Source organism: Monocercomonoides exilis (genome assembly GCF_001643675.1).
Source record: "Monocercomonoides exilis strain PA203 chromosome Unknown scaffold59-495361, whole genome shotgun sequence".
NCBI lineage: Eukaryota > Preaxostyla > Oxymonadida > Polymastigidae > Monocercomonoides > Monocercomonoides exilis.
Window position 1 is genome coordinate 248,336 of NW_027150604.1, and position 17,173 is coordinate 265,508.

Here is a 17,173-nt window from a genome sequence, read left to right on the forward strand (position 1 = left end):
ACCTCCCACTTCACATTCGTCCCACAAAGTTACCATTGCGATCGAGAGGCTCAATCATCATCAGCATTAACTTCTGTATCTTCTTCTTCTTCCACTTCCCCTTCCTCTTCCACTTCCACTTCCAGTTCTTCTATCTCTTCTTCATTATCTCTTCCCTCCGTCTTCTCTTTAACGACTTGCCATCGGCTGGAGCAGCGGCTGTAAGTTGCTCATAAGCACTTGTCTCTCATCACATTACGCAACCATTTCTCCATCGCGCACAGAATCTACAGATGGATAAATTCCCACTTCGGAGGAATTCCTTGGAATTAGCGAGAGTCAATTTCCAGGAATTTCGGAGAAAAAGAAGAGAGAAGGAAAATGAGGAGAAAAAAGTGGTAAACCTCTCGATAAAGTGATAGAGTTCTTTTATTCTTCTGTCTTTTTGAAATATCATATGTTAAACTAGTTTCTTTTCAGTTCAATTTTGAACTAATTGGAGGAGGAAAATATGACACGATTGTTAAAAGGGGGAAACAGTAGTTATTCTGCTTGATAACGATGACGAGAAAGAAGAGGAAGAAGCAAGACATAATGGTGATGGAGATAATGATGAGAGAAAAGAGGAAGAGAAGAAAGAAATGAAGAATAGGAGAAGGAAGAGGAAGAAGATGAGGAAGAGGAGGATGAAGAAGAAATATCAGAAGAAGAAGGAGAAGAGATGTCTGACTGGGAGCTGCTGGAAGATGTGAGCACGTTTGAAACATCATCACACTCCGAAACATTCGAAATGGTTTATATGAAGCAATGCAAATAGTCTGATAAACACACAACAACTCCAACATCTGCATCTACATCAATAGCAGCAGCAGCAACAAACTCAACATCAACTGCTTTTGCTGCAGCTTCTGCTTCTGCTTCTGTTTCTGCAGCAACAGCTGCAGCTCCAACCGCCTCCGACTCCATTCCCGACAAGGCTGTTCATTCCACATTTCCTTCACCAACTTTCTCTCCCTTGTCTCTTTATCCTTCTTCTGTTTCTCCAATCTCTCCGTTAAAATACTCTGCTAAATCCACTATTTCCGGCATGTCTTCTGATAAGTCAATCTCTTTCCCTTCCCCTTCCCCTTCTGCTTCTGCTTCCTTTATCTCTGTCTCATCTTCCACTCCTCGCTCTGATTTGGAGCTATGTGCAGCACTGCCCCTCTTCTTGCCCTCTCCCACACAGTCACTTTCATTTTCACTGCCAATTTCTCTGCTTCCTCCTTTCATGCTGCCTTTCCTGCCTTCTTCTTTTTCCGTTTTACAGCCAGCAAGTTCTCTGTCTTCGTCGCTTCTTCCCCTCGCCATCCTAACACATTCTGCTCTATCTTCTTCTTTTGCTTCTTCCGTCTCTTCAACAGACAGCACAATCAGAAAAGGATTTACCAAAACTGTCACATTTGGAGAATCTCTTCCTCACATCGAAGGATCGCCTTCCTCTCTTGTGCCATCCACTGACAGCTCCAAGCCTTCTTCATCCACTTCTTTTCCTCTTCCTTCTCCACCTTCTTCGTTTCCCTCCCACGGAACATACGAAGGCGCCTCAGTCGCTTCCTCCTCTTTCCTCAGGGAATCTCCTCGTCCTCTGCTATGCCCAGGCAAAAAATCTCTCTTGTCATCTTTTCTCCGCTTCATCAAAAAGGTGTTCCAGCCGGCAGTCCTCATCGCTTCTCCAAAGGCGAAGAGAAAGAAAGAGAAAGATGATTTCTTCCCTTTCTCGCAGGCTAACACTGTTTCCTTGTTTTTTGGGAGGAAGCAGAATGTCAAAGACGGAGAATCTGTCCAGCTGTTGTATCACCACACACTCCGCACATCATCACTCTTGGGTATTGTTGGTGCCTCACTCGCTTCTTCGTTTTCTCCTTTGTTATATTCTTTTGCCTCTTCCTCCTCCTCCTCATTGTCATCATCTTCATTATCTTTTTCTTCTTCTTCTTCCTCTTCTTTTTCTTTTTCTTTTTCTTTTTCTTTTTCTTTTTCTCCTTCTCCTCCTCCTCCTCTTCTTCTTCTTTATCATCGTCTATTCTTCTCACAAATCTGACTGACGCTTTCAATTGCATTTTTTTTAAGCAAAAATCCCCAACTAACACTTCCGCACAGATTTTGAATGAATTTGTGAAAGTTGAAAAGGGAAGAGTGTAACTTAACAACGAATATGACATAAGAGAGTGAGAGAGAGGAACAGGAGAAGGAGAGAAACGGAATAAAGAAAAAAGAAGAAAATTATAAAAGAGAATGAAATAAGAGAAGAGGAAATAGAGAACGAAGGTCTGGAAAAAGATCTTGATATGGAAAAGAAAAGAAAAATGATGTAAGCATGGACTTTATAGATGAACCCTGCGAGTTAACCAGAATATGTTCAGTTTTTCAAAGGATTTATTCTATCAAAAAGGAAATAATTTGATGTGAGAAAAATAGTAACATAAGGAAAATTAAACCTTAAAAAGAGTTGATGAATTTGTGAACTCATTTCAGTTGTTGTATTCGTTGATTCAACCTTCTTCATCTAATGCACTATCTTAGCAATTTTTCAAAAGAACAACTTTTTTTCATTTATATTTGATTAATTAAAGATTATTATGAAAAAAAATACAAACTTCATTTCCAAATGTTTGTGTATTGTTTCAGGAATAATTGATGAAATGAATAATCAAGTTAAAATTATTTCATAGAATGAAAATATTTGGATTTTTTTTTTGTTTTGTTTAAATTAAAAAAAGAGAAGCATTATATTCGAAGGAGAGCATCCAGCGTCTGAATGCTTATTGGAAAATTTTTATCACCGAGAATGAATCTCATTTTGGATATGATTCGTTCGCAACTTGCTTCGCTGCAAGGAGAACAAATCAGAGTCAAGCAGAGTCCCGAGAAAACCATTTGCAGATCTCCGTAGGAGGAAAAGGCCCTGTAAAAAACTTCTGAGTCTTTTTCAATCACACTTTCTGGGCTTGATTTCAAAAGCCTTTGAAAAATTAATAAGCATACATTTGGGTGATTCTTTTTGATAAGTCGCAAATGTTTAATTTTCAAATAAATCAAAAATTTCATATCTTGATCAAATTTCGGTCCCCTCTCATGGAACTTCACAGAAATGTGTTAAATAGCATTGTCAAATTATACTAGGTTCGGGTTTTGTGAAGTTCCATGAGAGGGGACCGAAATTTAATCAAGATATGAAATTTTTGCATTATTTGAAAATTAAACATTTGCGACTTTTCAAAAAGAATCACCCATTTATGTATTTTTCTTCCAGGTGTCGAATTGATTTTCTTGTGTACTTCGAGAAAGCTTCAAATAATCGTGAATACCAATCGGCTGTTTAGTAATTTTCTATGTTCTTCAATATTTCCATTTCTTTTTCAAAAGATAATTCATTGCACAATTCAATCTTTCTTGTCGAGAAAAGAAGTTCAACTTCATTATCATCATGTACGCTGATATCCATTTCTTGTTCATCATCATTTTCGTCAGAATTATCTTCGAAAGCACTAGATGAATTTCTTAGTTCTAAATCAATCGAATGTGGCTCACTTGTATCGTTAAATGTCAATGTCGAGGAAACTTCGGAGTTAATCTCTTGCGAGAAAGAGCTGTTGAAACATGAAAGTTGACAATTTGAAGAAGATGAAGATGAAGCTGGTGATAGCAAGGATGAGGAAGAGGATGAAGATAAAGCAGAGACTGAGGCAGAGGCCGAGGAAGAAGAAGACGACGACGAAGAGGAGGAGGAAGAGGAGGAAAGCACTGCCGTTCTATCAGAAGTTTCATTCGCAATTGTTTCTGATTCAAATTTTCGTAAAGATCCAAATTCGAACATATCATCAGAGGAAAGTTCTTCTGCCAGAAGTGATCCAAGTTCATGGTCTTCTGAATCGCTTTCTGCTTCTTCTTCTCCTGAAATATTATTATTCTCAATAGAAAAAACAAATTGATCATTTTCAATTTTCTGTATCAAATCTAAAATACTTGCTATACACTCTTAATTGATTAATTCCGATTCTCTTGATGTAATATTATTCTTTGCTTGGAAAAACCCGTCAATTGTTAAACAATGATTATCAATATGATTATCTTGATTTTGCAAATGCGACAAAGCTGACAACTGAGCCTCGGTATTCAATACAGAGTTTGTTGATAAATATGCTTTTTGCGTGTTTGTAGAAACTTTTTGAGATAATTGCAATGATGCAAAATTTTGAGAAGAAAAGTCTGATGCATCTGAAGATAGAGAATGTAATTCAGAAGCACCATCCAGACTTACTGTTATTGTTGAATTCTCTGTAAGATTTTTCTCCTTTTCTTTTTCTTGGTAATTTGAAGCATCAATAAAGTTTTGAGTGAACATTTTGAGTCTGTATAATTGCATTCCAATGGGAGTTAATGAAAACGCTAAAGGAATTATATGACCATAAGTTCCCATGAAAAAATAATTATGTAATAAAACAAGAATGTTTGTAATCGCATTGTGCCATTCCAAATCTTTGAATAAGCTATGTTTTGATAAACTTATTAGAAATGAAACTGATTGGATTAGAGCTGGAAAAACTTGCCACATTTTTGTATGATCATTCTCAAAAAACAAGTGCAGCTTGTACAATGGATGAAGAATGACTTCTGTTTTCATAATATTAATCAGCTCATCCAAATCCAACAGCTTTTCTTTTCTAATCATTTCAAACTTTTTTCTTTCAAACGAGCATATTTGGAACAAGCTGTGCCATCTTGTTGCAACAAAAGCAGGAACGGCCTTCTTCAGAATTGATCTGTATGTTTTTGTATGGGATCTTTCCGAAAATTCCAAAATAGAATATTTCATTTTCGAAAGAAACTTTATTTTGCTGAATGATGAAGAAATTACTAAGTTCGTCAAATGGTTGCAGCAGTAAATAAAAACAGGTTCTATTGTTGGAGTCGCTTGAGAAGAGGAAGATCCAGTAAAACTTTGTTGAATTAAAAGATTAATAGCTTTTCTTTGTGCTGCCAACCCATCTGTGCAAAAACTTCTTATAATAGAATTAAAAGAAGAAAAATCTTTTGCTAATTTTTGAAATAAAACCAAATAATCATCTGCTTTGTAACATGGAGGAAAAATTCCCCAAAAAAAAAGGTGTTGATAATAAAAATAATTGACAAACAGTTACAACTGTGCACTGTTTATGGGCTACAGATGCACCATCAACCATTACACATAATCCACAATTCGTAATTTTTGTTTTTCGTTCCTTTTCCACTTTTGCTTTTTCTTTCAAAACTGAATATGAAACCTTTCTCCTTGTTAAATATGGGAAAATAGATTTTGTATTTACTGAAGGATTGGCTTGCCCAGCTCGAATAAGTGATGAGTAAAATTCATTTGATGCTTTTGATGAAGCGGATGAAAACGAAATATTGCATTTTGTGATCATCGAAACAAATTGTGTTTCTAACGTCTCATGAATAGGTATTGATGGAGATATGTGATTGTTTTGTTGAGTAATTGAATAATTTTTGCTCGCAGCTTGTCTAAATAGAATTGTAATAAAGTTAGTTTTTAGTGAATTGCATTTGTGATTCAAAATTGAAGGACTGCTTTTTCTTCCGCATATTCCACAGCTGATTCCATCTTTGCAAACTGGACAAAGATAATATCGGTGAAAATCTTTCTTCGGTGTTCCGTCTTCTTCAACTTTCACAAATGTAATCCACAAATTATTGTTGAAATTTTCGAACGCTATTTTTGAAATGAAATTGTTTTTTTTTTTTCACTAGATTCTCGTAAACTCAAAGTAATTTTGTTTCAATTCATTTGTTAATCACAAATAAATAAATAATAAGAAAACCAAAACCTGCTCCAAATTTTGTTTCACAATGCTTTGAAATATTAATGAACTGTGCATTCGCTTCCTTTAACTGTTTGACCTTGTCTTCAAAGGCTCTAGCATGAAAAAAATTATACAACGAAAAATCGAAAAAATAATAGGATAAAAAAAACAACCAATAATGAATTTGATAAAGAAATTTTCAACTCATCAACAAGTTTGGTTTTAATTTCATCACATATATTTTCCATTTTGACACTGAATGTCACTGACTTCACTGACAGTCAGTAGATCATAAAAATCCGAAATAGACTTCTATGTCAGAAACCCATAAAATTGTCAATACTAATAATTCACAAAATGTTTAGATTATTATTAATAATAATTTTGAATTATTAATTTTTTTTGTATAAAAATTGATCAAAATAAATGAAAATGCGGAATATTTAAAAAAACTCTTTTTGAGCTCAATGTCAGTCAGTTGAATTTTTTGGCCCGTCAAATGTCAGCATGTAACACATGTTTATTTTATTTAACAAAATTCATCATATTTGTGAAATATTTAAATTGTATATTGATGTGAAGCAGTTTATTTTTATCAACATTTTCATCCGTTATTCGCATGGCAGTTTGCTATATATAGTTAGTGTAAATAATGGTGGACACTTTCAATAACTGCGGACAGTCGCATTATCTCAACAACAGTTGATAGTTGCATTTTGACAATTTACCCAATTATTCCTTCAATGAATATGAACTGATTTGAATTGTTTTTATGACTTATTCAACACAGTAATATTTCATAATAATTATTTATTCTTTTCGGAGAAACTCGGAGAAATTAGATTCTCCGAGTTTCTCCGAAAATAAAAAAGTTTCTTTCTTTATTCTTGGGAGCAAGTTGTTTCATTTTTGAATGACCCACAAGTTTGTATTCAATGAGAGAATAATTGGGCTTTATGTCGAAAAACAACTATCAATAGTTGTTGAGATAATGCGACTGTCCACAGTTATTGAAAGTATCCACCATAATTAACACTAACTATTCACCATTTATTATTCAAATTTGGAAAACTAATTATTCAAAATTAATAAACTAATTATTCGAAATTGGTAAACTTCTAATTCAAAATTAATAAAATTCAGAATTTTTTATAAAAAATTTTTTTTGATAAAATATGATCACTGGCTGAATGTCGGAAAGTGATTAAAATGTTTTGTTTTTTCATTATTCTTAAAAAGGATGAAAATTGAACCCCAATTTTTATTATTTGTGAATAAATTTGAAAATTTTTGATATTTCAGAAAAAAAATCATCTTCATGAAAATCAGATAATTTTCAAATGAATTCACATCTCATTGTTCGATTACACATTTATGAATCGAAATAAATAATTTGCATCAATTCAAAATGCTGAAAACAAAAAATATTCACAACTGAATAAATCTGTCAATGCACGTTCGGAATTCTTGATGTTTTATTAATAACTTTATAGAATATGTTTAAATATCAATAACTTTTCTTGATTGAATTTTACATTATTTATCGATGTGAGGTGAATTCATTTGAAAATTATTCGATTTCAAGGGTGATGATTTTTTTTCTGAGATATCAAAAATTTTCAAATTTATTCACAAATAATAAAAATTTGGGTTCAATTTTCATCCTTTTTAAGAATAATGAAAAAACAAAACATTTTAATCACTTTCCGACATTCAGCCAGTGATCATATTTTATCAAAAAAATTTTTTATAAAAAATACTGAATCTTTTTAATTTTAGAAAAAAAATTAAACTATTAAGAATAGTAAATAGTGTATTTTTTTTACCAAATTTAAAAAAACTCATCCACAGAGTGAAATATATCTATTGAAATGCTTTAAGTTACATATTTTGTCACAATCTTTCAAAAATAATGTGAAAAAATGAATGAGATTTCGTTTGAGTTTATTCTAAAAAGCATTTGAAAAGAAATGAGAGAAAAAATTCTGAAAAATTCTGGAGAAAATAATCCAAATAAGATATAAATTTCGTGTGTTTGTTTATATATACGATTATAAGATATTATACTATTTTTGATTGTTCTAACATATTGATTCTATTATTCTTCATTTCGATCATTCGAGAACCATAAGTCCATTTCATTTTTTATTTGTTTTTGCTTTTACTTCGTTTCACGGCTTGCATGTACGTGATACAGTTGATGGTTGCTGTTGCAATTACTATTATTAACGGCGATTTGAACTGCCAGCAGGAAATAACGTATCCATCACATGACACCTTCTGTGAAAAATGTTATGAAAATTGTCTTATTTACAGACGAATTTCGAAGACGGGTATGAAATTGCTTGAATTTATATGAATTTATATGTTATAACTGAATTTCGTTTTTGTTGAAATTTCTGCATTTATTATGGAAGAACTGCTTGATAATAATCATAAATACATAAATGACGAAAAAGGAAAAGCCAACAAATATCAAACACACAAAACACCAATTCCTTTGCGCGCATCTACACATATGAGGAGAATTCGCAAAGAAAGTCAATTTAAAGGAAATTTGAGATTGATTAATTCATCAGTTGAGTTGAGGGGGATGGGGCAGGTGGGGGGTGAGCGTGGGAGTGTGGTATGTGGTTTGAGGGGGAGTGTGGTTGTGGTGAGAGGGTGTGTTGTGGGGGTGGGGAAGGATGATGGGGCAGGGGCATTTGATCTGAGTGGGAGTATTGGGGTGTTGACAAATATCACATTGAAGGGGTGGAGAAGAGGAGGAGAGATATATTCAGGAAGGCTGTTTGGAGGGAAGGGATATGGAGAGGAGAAGGGTGGATGCGAAGAAAAAGGAGGAGGAGGAGGAGAAAGAGGAAGGGGAAAAGGAAGAGAAGGAGATGGAGACAGAGAAAGCATTGAAGGGAGTATTTCAGTGAGTGAATCACACTTCTCTTCTTTTTGTGTCTCATCGGCCCCATTCCTTTCTTCACCTTCAATACCCCTAATATCCCTATCTCATTTGACATTTTTCAACATTTCAACATCAAATGATGCATGCTCATCTGCAACCACTACGTCAACCCAAGCCACATGTTTGATGAGTAGCTGCTCATTTTCATCGATTTGCGATGTGTATGATGGCGGAATTGTTCCTTCACTCAACAACTACTATGCCTCTTTGACTGCTTCAAACACCTCATTCGTTGGATGTTGTCGGACAAGAAACGTTGTATGTGAAGGAAATGCAGATGGAAAGTTGACTCCTGGGAGGCAGAGCATTACAGAAAATGGAGCAAATTCATTCACTTGGTGTGAATGGAACGGATCGAAGACTACTGGAAACAAAGATGATTATGCAGACGATGCTTCTAATGGTGGAGCAATTCGCATGAATAATTTGGAGAATGGTAAGCTTTCAGTTTCTTATTGTTCATTCAATGATTGCTATGCTTATTATGCAGGAGGAGGGGTCATGTGCAATGGAATCAATTCTATTGAGATAGAAAACAATTTTTTTAATTCTTGCGAAGGACAAAATCGCTATGGAGGTGGAGTATTTGCTTGTATTATTTCAACATGCGTTCGAATCAGCGGATGTGAATTCCAGAATTGCAAAACAAGAGAATGCGGAGGAGGACTTTTTCTCGACACTTTTCAGATATCTGGATCAGGTTGCATTGGCATGGAAAATGAGGGAGGGGAGAGTGCGTGTGTGTTTGACAGCAATTTCACTTCGTGTTCTGTGATATTTTCATGCGGAGGAGGGATGTATTGTCAAACTGTTCCTGCTCAATTCAAAATGAGGAGCATCCAGTTTATTTCTTGTTACACAATATCAGACGGCGGAGGATTGCATTTTGAACCGAGACAATCTACATTACCAAGCAATAACGTTTATTGCTTTTTTCTCTTCTTCCACGATTGCAGATGCACTGCCTCTTCTCCGTATGGACACGATATAATGTATTATGATCGCTATGATCTTTTTAATTCTTCAAACAATCCTTTCTATGAATCGTATACAACGAACGCAAATGAAAATAGATTGTCCTATGCTTATTATTCAAACGGTTGGATTTATCAACATACAGAAAAGAAGGATTGGCTGATAGATAAAACGATTTACGTTTCGGTTAATGGAAATGACTTGTATGAACGATGCGGGGCAAATGAGACATTTCCGTGTTTGACGGTGAAGAAGGCGGTTGAGATGTGTGAGATATTGATTAGCTTGGCTGTCACTCCAATGGAAGGGATTCACATGAGCGAGACAACAACAATTGATATTGGAACAAAGAAACTTTCAGTCATTGGAACAGGCAAAGATAAAAGTTCTATTGAAACAGGAACGCTTTTGCCTTCTTCCCCTTCAACAAGAACATTATTCAGTGTGTCAACGGGTCACCTTGGTTTATTGCATATGAAGGTTGACTGCAACTCAAATTCAAATCCTTTACCAAGTGTGGTTGTGGTGTCTGATGGGAGTGGGTCACTTTCATTGGAGGAAATTGTGATCACCACGAGTAAAACAGGAGAGTATGTGATGTCGTCGTCAGTGTTTGTGGTGTCGCTGACGCAGCTGTCGATGGTTGATGTGGTGATTAAAAATATGAATGTTTCAAAGCCATTGTTCTCTGAGCAGAATCTCTCTTCTCCTTCTTCTTCTTCTTCATTATCGTCATCTGCATTGTATCTGATAGTCACAGCATCAGGAGACAGCGAGCTGGCGAATGTGAAGGTGACGAATGTGAAGTTAACTGAAGGAGATGGGGTGGTTGTAGCAAAGTGTGTGACAGAAGGGGAGACATTTGTGGTCAAGAATGTGACAATCGAAAATTGCGAGTGCAAGACAGGAAGTGGTGGTGGAATCAAGGTTGATTTATTATCACTTTCAAGCAAATTGCGAGCAGGGACTTTATCAGCCTCAGCAAACGAAGCAACAAAATTCAACAATTGCAAGTGCAGCGGATATGGTGGCGGGATAATGCTGCATCTGGAAGATGGCTCGCACGACTTCTCGGTTGTGTCTGTGGACTTTACAGGTTGCACCGCGAAATATGGGGGAAATTATGTGTTTGTGAATGGAAAAGATTCTGAGAACTGGGGAATAACAACAGAAAATCTGAAAGGTATACAGCGCATATCATCATTAAAGGAACTGGTGGGATATGATCGGAGTGACGCAGCAATGGGCCAATTCCCACTGAATGTGTTTCTGGACTCACATACTGGTGCAGCACACGTGGGCAGAAAGAAAGGTGGTGTTCTGGGGAGATACGACTCGTGGTTTTGCGGGTTTGGTTATTATCCGTGTGCCACCATCACCCACACCGCGCAGGCGCGATTTTCAGGGGGAAATAAAATAATAGAGTTAGATCCAGAATTCGTGCTTGCGGAAAAGGTTGCCATGGCCGATTCCTTTGAATGGGAGATTTCATGTGCCACAAAAGGGACGGCAATCGAGGTGAATGTGCCAGCCACTTTTGAATCAGAAAACTTCCTGATCGATGTGCAAAGCAGATGCTCGATTAAAAAGATCAAATTTAGCATTCCATCTGCTCTGTCCAGTGCATCTGCGATGATTTCGGCACACTCGCCATCGTTCAATATCACAGACTGCTCGGTTGCTAGTTCGCCAGACAGAATTGTAGGCCAATCGATTAGATACAGCTTTGTAAATGCGTTATCAGGAAAACTGAGAATGGAGCAATTTGAAATCAGAGAAGGTCTGACATTTGATGGGCATTCGTTGGTTGAGTTTGCGGCAGGGGTGAGTGTTGTGTATTTCAAAGGATGCAACGTAGCAAACGTTAGAAAGATCAATGGAGACGGGGGGCTGATAAAAGGAGCAGTTGGAACACAGTATGGGGAAGGAGAGGGAAAGGTTGGGATTGTTGTGATTGAAACGTGCACTGTGATAAACTGCAACTGCCAAGGGACATCACAAGAGATTGGAAAAGGAGGAGGGATATGCGTGAGCTTAGATGGAGATGGAAGTGTTGTTGTGAATGGGACGAGCACAATCGATTCATGCGAGGCGAAGAACAACGGAGGAGGAACCAAAGGAAGAGGCGGAGGAATGATGCTGACAATGGCGAGTCTGAACTGCAAGATGGAAATTGCCGAAGATGTTAAGTTTTCATCGACATCTTCATCGCTAAATGATGCACAATATGGGAAGGATATGTTTGTTTGTTGCGATTCAACGATATTGCTTGGAACAAAAGTGAATGCAAACTCTTTCAAATTTTTTGACAAAAGCGCCATTCCATCGGATGAATTGAAGTTTTGCGGGAGCGAGGATGGGAAAGATGAGAAAGTCATCCCGCTGTTTGTGTATTTGTTCTCAATCGGATCGAAGTTGACTGTCGATGGGAGCGGAGAGAGGGCATTGGATCACAGCTCTTGTGGATTTGAGAAGTTTGGATGCAAATCCATTGATTATTGTGTGACCAGTCGAGTTAAGGAAAACATGCAGGCAGTTGAGGTTTCTTCTGAATCATCAATAAAAAGTGAAATGAAAGTGCTTTCATTTAATGTGAGCTTGACAGGAAAAGCAGTAACAGCGGGAAAGAAGATGAAGGTTGATGTGAAGGATGGAGGGGAAATAAATCAAAATGGCCTTATTGAGTGCACAAAATCATTTGAAATGACTAATTTGGCATTTGTAATGAACAAAGTTATCAATGGAAGGAGGACTGCATTTGTCCATTCTTCGTCATCAACAATCACGATAACAAGCTGTTCTGTCTCGTTTACAAGCGATGCATTGGCTAATGAAAAGATTGGATACAACATCCTGAATATTGAGGGAGGAGAAATGATTGTGGATGGATTGATGATGGAAATTGCAACAACACTGACGACGAATGGGAAGTCGCCCATAACGATGACAAACGGAGAGAAATTGGACATCAAGAACAGCAGAGTGAGTGGAGTGACGGTGGAAGGCGGGAGCGGAGAAGGAAGAGGTTGCATTGGTGCTGCGATAAAAGCAGGAGGAAGCGCAGTTGTGGATAACTGCAATTTTTCATCAACATGTTCAGGGGGGAGTGGGATGAAAGGGGGAGGAATGAAGATATCAGTGGGGAAGGGAGGGAGGATGGAAATGAAAAATGTGAAGTTTGATGGATGTGAAGTTCCATCAGAGGATGTTGAGAATGGAGGAAGAGGAATTGGAGGAGGGATGTTTGTTGAGCTTCCTGAAGAGTTTGGATTATTTGTGCTTGAAGGAATGGAATTTGAAGGATGCAATGCTTGGAAAGGGAAAAAAGTGTTCATATCGGGAAATGAGCTGGACAAGGTTATGTCAAACGAAAAACTGAAAGAGGAATTGAGTACAAGTGATAAGAAGTCATTGGATGAGCTGTGCGGATGGGAAAGGAAGACAACAGGAGAAAATGGATATGTGATTCCATTGGTTGTGTATTTATGGGCAAACTGGAGCAAGGATGGGTTTGTATCGAAGGAGAAAGGAGGAGACTTCAGTGGGTGTGGGTTTTCTGAAGCACCATGCTCATCGATTGACCACTTGATATCACTGAGATATGAGCCACTTGGAAAAGGCGAATCCCAGATCAGCATTGGGGATTCAGGATCGCTGAGCCATCCCATATCATTCTTGTCTTCGTTGCCAACTTCTCCAGATTCAGAAGCACCAGCAGTTGTGATAAAAGGAACAAAGAAAGGGACAAGCGTGACAATCACTGATGAAGATGGGAATGCTGTCAGCAGTGGTGCAATGATATCGTCGAATGTGAGCCTGTCATTCTTCAATTTATCATTCATCAAGCCAAGCATTACCACTAATCATGCAATATTTATTGTGTCGTCAGGAACAAATACAGTCTTGTCTGTTACAGATTGTTCATTTGGGTCATCGAGTGGGACGGTTGAAAGTTTTGCATATTGCGTGATAAAAGTGAACGGAGGGAGCGCGGCAATTCAGAGCAGCACGTTGAATAAGATCAATGAATTGAAAGGATTCATTGCTTTCAGCCCAAGTGCGAGCCAGGTGACGATTCAGAATGTGAACATTTCATCAGCCACTTTGACAGCAAACAGCCTGATTTCGATGACAGAAGAGGAAAACCAGATGAATGGAGATGAAAGCACCCATTTGAACGGAAACAAGCCTGTGTTGAAAGTTGTCTACTGTTCGTTTGAAACCATCATGAACGAAGGAAGCAGTGCAAGCGTCATTGAATTGGGATCATTTGAGAATGCGATAGAATGCACGATAGAAGACTGCATAATGTCCACGTGCAGAAGCGATTTGAGCACAGAAGGAGGAGGAATAAAAGTGGCGCTGAAGAGTGAAGAATCAGTTTTGAAGGTGAATGGGAGCATGCTTTCGACATGCAAGTGCTCGACGGTATCAGGGCGCGGCGGAGGGCTGTTTATCGATGGAGCAGACACTGGTGTTGTTTATAATGATGAAAGTCAGATTCCATCTCTGAATTTCAAGATTGTGAATATCTTGTTTAGGATGAACGACGCATTTGTTGGGAAAGATATATTCATCAAATGCCATTCAATTGAGCACCAGATCAACGAAACACTGTTCTCGCTGAACTACAACCAGGAATCATTGGCCACAAACAACTCCATCTGCGGGAGCGATTTAAAAGGTAATACTGACATGGATGTTATTCCACGGATCACATACTTCAAAGGCCTTCAAGTGTTTTTGAATGTAGGAGGGGAGGATAGCAGACGATGCGGGGCTCAGGGCAATCCATGCAGCAGCATCAATGGTGCCATTGACCACATTGAGCAAGGAGTGATGAATGCGATTCTGATTGACGGAGAAGGAACTGTAACAAAGGATTGTGTGATTGGAGATCTGAATGTGAATTCATTGAAAAAGACACAGGCAATTGTTCGATTGAAATCCAAGATTGAGAAATCAGCTGAGAAGGATTGCATCATGGAGTTTGTGAACGAATGTTCTGTGGAGAGATGCTCATTCGAGTTTGAAGATGGATTTGAGGCAACTCATAATTTCATTCTGAAAGTGAAGAATGGAACAACAAAAATTCAAGAATGCGAATTCTTCTCTTCAGCAACAACCGTTGAGATGAAGTTGAACAGTTCGATCGTGAGAGTGGAAAGTGGAGAGCTGAGGATCTCAGAAACAACATTCAGGAATTTGCATTCAGCAGGATCATTGCTATTATTCAACGAAGAATCGAATGTGATTATTGATGAAACAAGTATTTTGAATATCAACTGTGAAGGAGATGTTGTGAGTGTTGGAGGGAAAGCGAAAGTGGTGATGAAGATCATAACGATAGAGAATGTGAGTGTAGCATCAGAAAGATGTGTTGTTGCGATGGAAGATGCAGAACAGGAGGTGAGTGTGCTGAACTGCTCGTTTGAAAAAAGCGCGAATTCGGTGGACAAGGGGAGCATGATGCAGATAAGACGATCCAAGGAAGTGAAGGTTGATGCGTGTGTGTTTGATGGAGAAAAAGAAGCAGAGACTGTCAACGAAGGAAACAAGGGGAAAGAAGGATTATGCAAATGGAGCGGCTCATTGATTGACATTGAAAGCAGCAATGTGGAGATGAAGGAAACAACGGTTATGAAGAGCCAGAGTGGAGGGTTGTGGATGAGTGGAGGCAGCCTGAAGATTGAAAACAGCAAGTTTGAGAACAACAACCCAGACATTGAGGGATATCCAACAGCTAGAAGGAATGCGATCTGCAGAGGGAATGGGAAATTGAATGTTGCGAGTGTGAAAGGAGGAGATGGACTGAAAGATAACTCATCGCTTTGGATTTTGGACGAAGGATGCAACTTGGGAGGGATTGCATCAGAAAGAGGATCATCGTATTTTATTTCAGTTCTGAAAGAAGTTACGAATACAACGCAGCCAACAGGAGAGATGGAATTAATTATCCTTGGGGAGCTGCTTCTTCCGTGCAATTTGTCGCTGAAGATAAGCATGAAAGATGAGGTTGAAGAGGAGATTGTGAGAAAGGAAATTGATGGAGAAGGATATATTTCGGAGAACGAAGTGCATTCTGTTATCTCATCGGAGCAGCTGGAAGCGATGGAAAAGAAAAAAGAAGTGAGTGTGTGCATTTTGTTTGGAAAACCAGAATTTCCTTCATCGACTCATTCGTTCATTCTGAAGAATAAAAGTCAGACTGAACCAAAAGTTGATGAAATAATCACAAAAGAAGAGGATAAAATTGAATGGAGTTTATTTGCCTTTATTGGGTGTATTGTTGTGAATGTGATTCTGTTATTTGTGATTGTTGTGGTTGTTGTACTCATGAGAAAGAAGCAGAACAGAGGTGGAAGGAAAGTTAAAGATGAAGATATCGAAGGAACAAAGAATGTGGGAAGAGGAGAATGGAGAAAAGAAGTTATTACAGAAAGAGTTGATGAGAAAGAGGAGGAGGAGGAGGAGATGCGAACATTATTGTCCGGAGAAAAGGGAAAGGAGATGGGAGTGTCAATAGAGAAAGGCGAGGAGCTGGAGATGTGTGAGAACAAAGAAATGGTGGAGAGTGGATTTGATTGTGAGGAAGTGATCGGGGTTGTGCCAGTGAATTATGTTGAAATACAGACAGTTGCCCCACTTCTTAGTGGTGGAGGAGATGATGACATGGAGAGTGGTGCTCGTGCATGCGATAATGAAGATGAGATATTGTCAAAAAGAGATAGAAAAGCGAAAAGGGGGAAGAGAAGGAAGGGGAAGAAACGAAAGCAAGTGGAAGAGGCTGATGAAATTGGGAATGAGAGGGGAGGACCCGAGATTGGATTGGAGGAGTTTGGAGGGGTTGCTGCTGATGATGGAAGAAATAGAAAGCCGACGGAATATCGCATTGGAATCTGTTCATCACCAAATAGACATTTTTCGATGATTAGAGAGGATTCAGAAGAAAAAGCGATGAACAAGGAATTGGATGAAGAAAAGGAAATGCTGAAAGAAGGAAAAGAAGAAGAAAGAGAGGAGGAAAAGTCAAAGAAAAGGAAGAAAAAGAAAAAGAGAAATCAGAAAAGAGAAGAGAAATCAGAAATTGTTCGGGACATTGCTGATATGGGGTTGCTTGATGCGGGATAGAAGGCTGTTGATCAGGACGGATAATATGATTGTGCTTGCTTCAGAAGACCAAGGAGGATGAAAAGGAGGAGAGAATGAAGTTCAGAAATCAGAAAGAATAATAATATGAAAGAACTTTCAATGTGTGTGCCTCAACTGGTGAAAGCACTGATGGAACTGTTTTGCTCCTTGAAAATAAGTTCATTTGTGAAATGAGTTTTTGAACTATCTAAGATCCATTGAACAACGATATGTTTTGAATCTTTCTTCTGAAAATTACATGTGATGCAGTTGCTTATGTTAAAAT

The 17,173-nt window shown here is 37.9% G+C and overlaps 5 protein-coding genes across 5 annotated transcripts; 1 reads left to right on the forward strand and 4 right to left on the reverse strand.

Annotated features, from left to right (window-relative positions):
* Positions 1-522: 522 nt before the first annotated feature.
* Positions 523-945, reverse strand: MONOS_870 (uncharacterized protein; the record flags this gene model as incomplete). Its single annotated transcript, XM_067879131.1, has 2 exons — positions 523-753; positions 811-945. 2 exons carry the CDS (start codon positions 943-945, stop codon positions 523-525), a joined length of 366 nt encoding a protein of 121 aa, XP_067719762.1.
* Positions 946-1,002: 57 nt separating this feature from the next.
* Positions 1,003-1,329, reverse strand: MONOS_869 (uncharacterized protein; the record flags this gene model as incomplete). Its single annotated transcript, XM_067879120.1, has 1 exon — positions 1,003-1,329. The coding sequence occupies one exon, from the start codon at positions 1,327-1,329 to the stop codon at positions 1,003-1,005; it is 327 nt and encodes a 108-aa protein (XP_067719763.1).
* Positions 1,330-1,437: 108 nt separating this feature from the next.
* On the reverse strand, positions 1,438-2,081 carry MONOS_868 (uncharacterized protein; the record flags this gene model as incomplete). The annotated part of the gene is made up of 2 exons (XM_067879109.1): positions 1,438-1,758; positions 1,827-2,081. 2 exons carry the CDS (start codon positions 2,079-2,081, stop codon positions 1,438-1,440), a joined length of 576 nt encoding a protein of 191 aa, XP_067719764.1.
* A 1,259-nt stretch (positions 2,082-3,340) lies between these two features.
* Positions 3,341-4,441, reverse strand: MONOS_867 (uncharacterized protein; the record flags this gene model as incomplete). The annotated part of the gene is made up of 2 exons (XM_067879099.1): positions 3,341-3,915; positions 4,279-4,441. 2 exons carry the CDS (start codon positions 4,439-4,441, stop codon positions 3,341-3,343), a joined length of 738 nt encoding a protein of 245 aa, XP_067719765.1.
* Positions 4,442-8,004: 3,563 nt separating this feature from the next.
* MONOS_866 (uncharacterized protein) lies at positions 8,005-17,115 on the forward strand (the record flags this gene model as incomplete). The annotated part of the gene is made up of 2 exons (XM_067879088.1): positions 8,005-8,155; positions 8,240-17,115. 2 exons carry the CDS (start codon positions 8,005-8,007, stop codon positions 16,885-16,887), a joined length of 8,799 nt encoding a protein of 2,932 aa, XP_067719766.1. The 3' UTR covers positions 16,888-17,115.
* Positions 17,116-17,173: the final 58 nt, after the last annotated feature.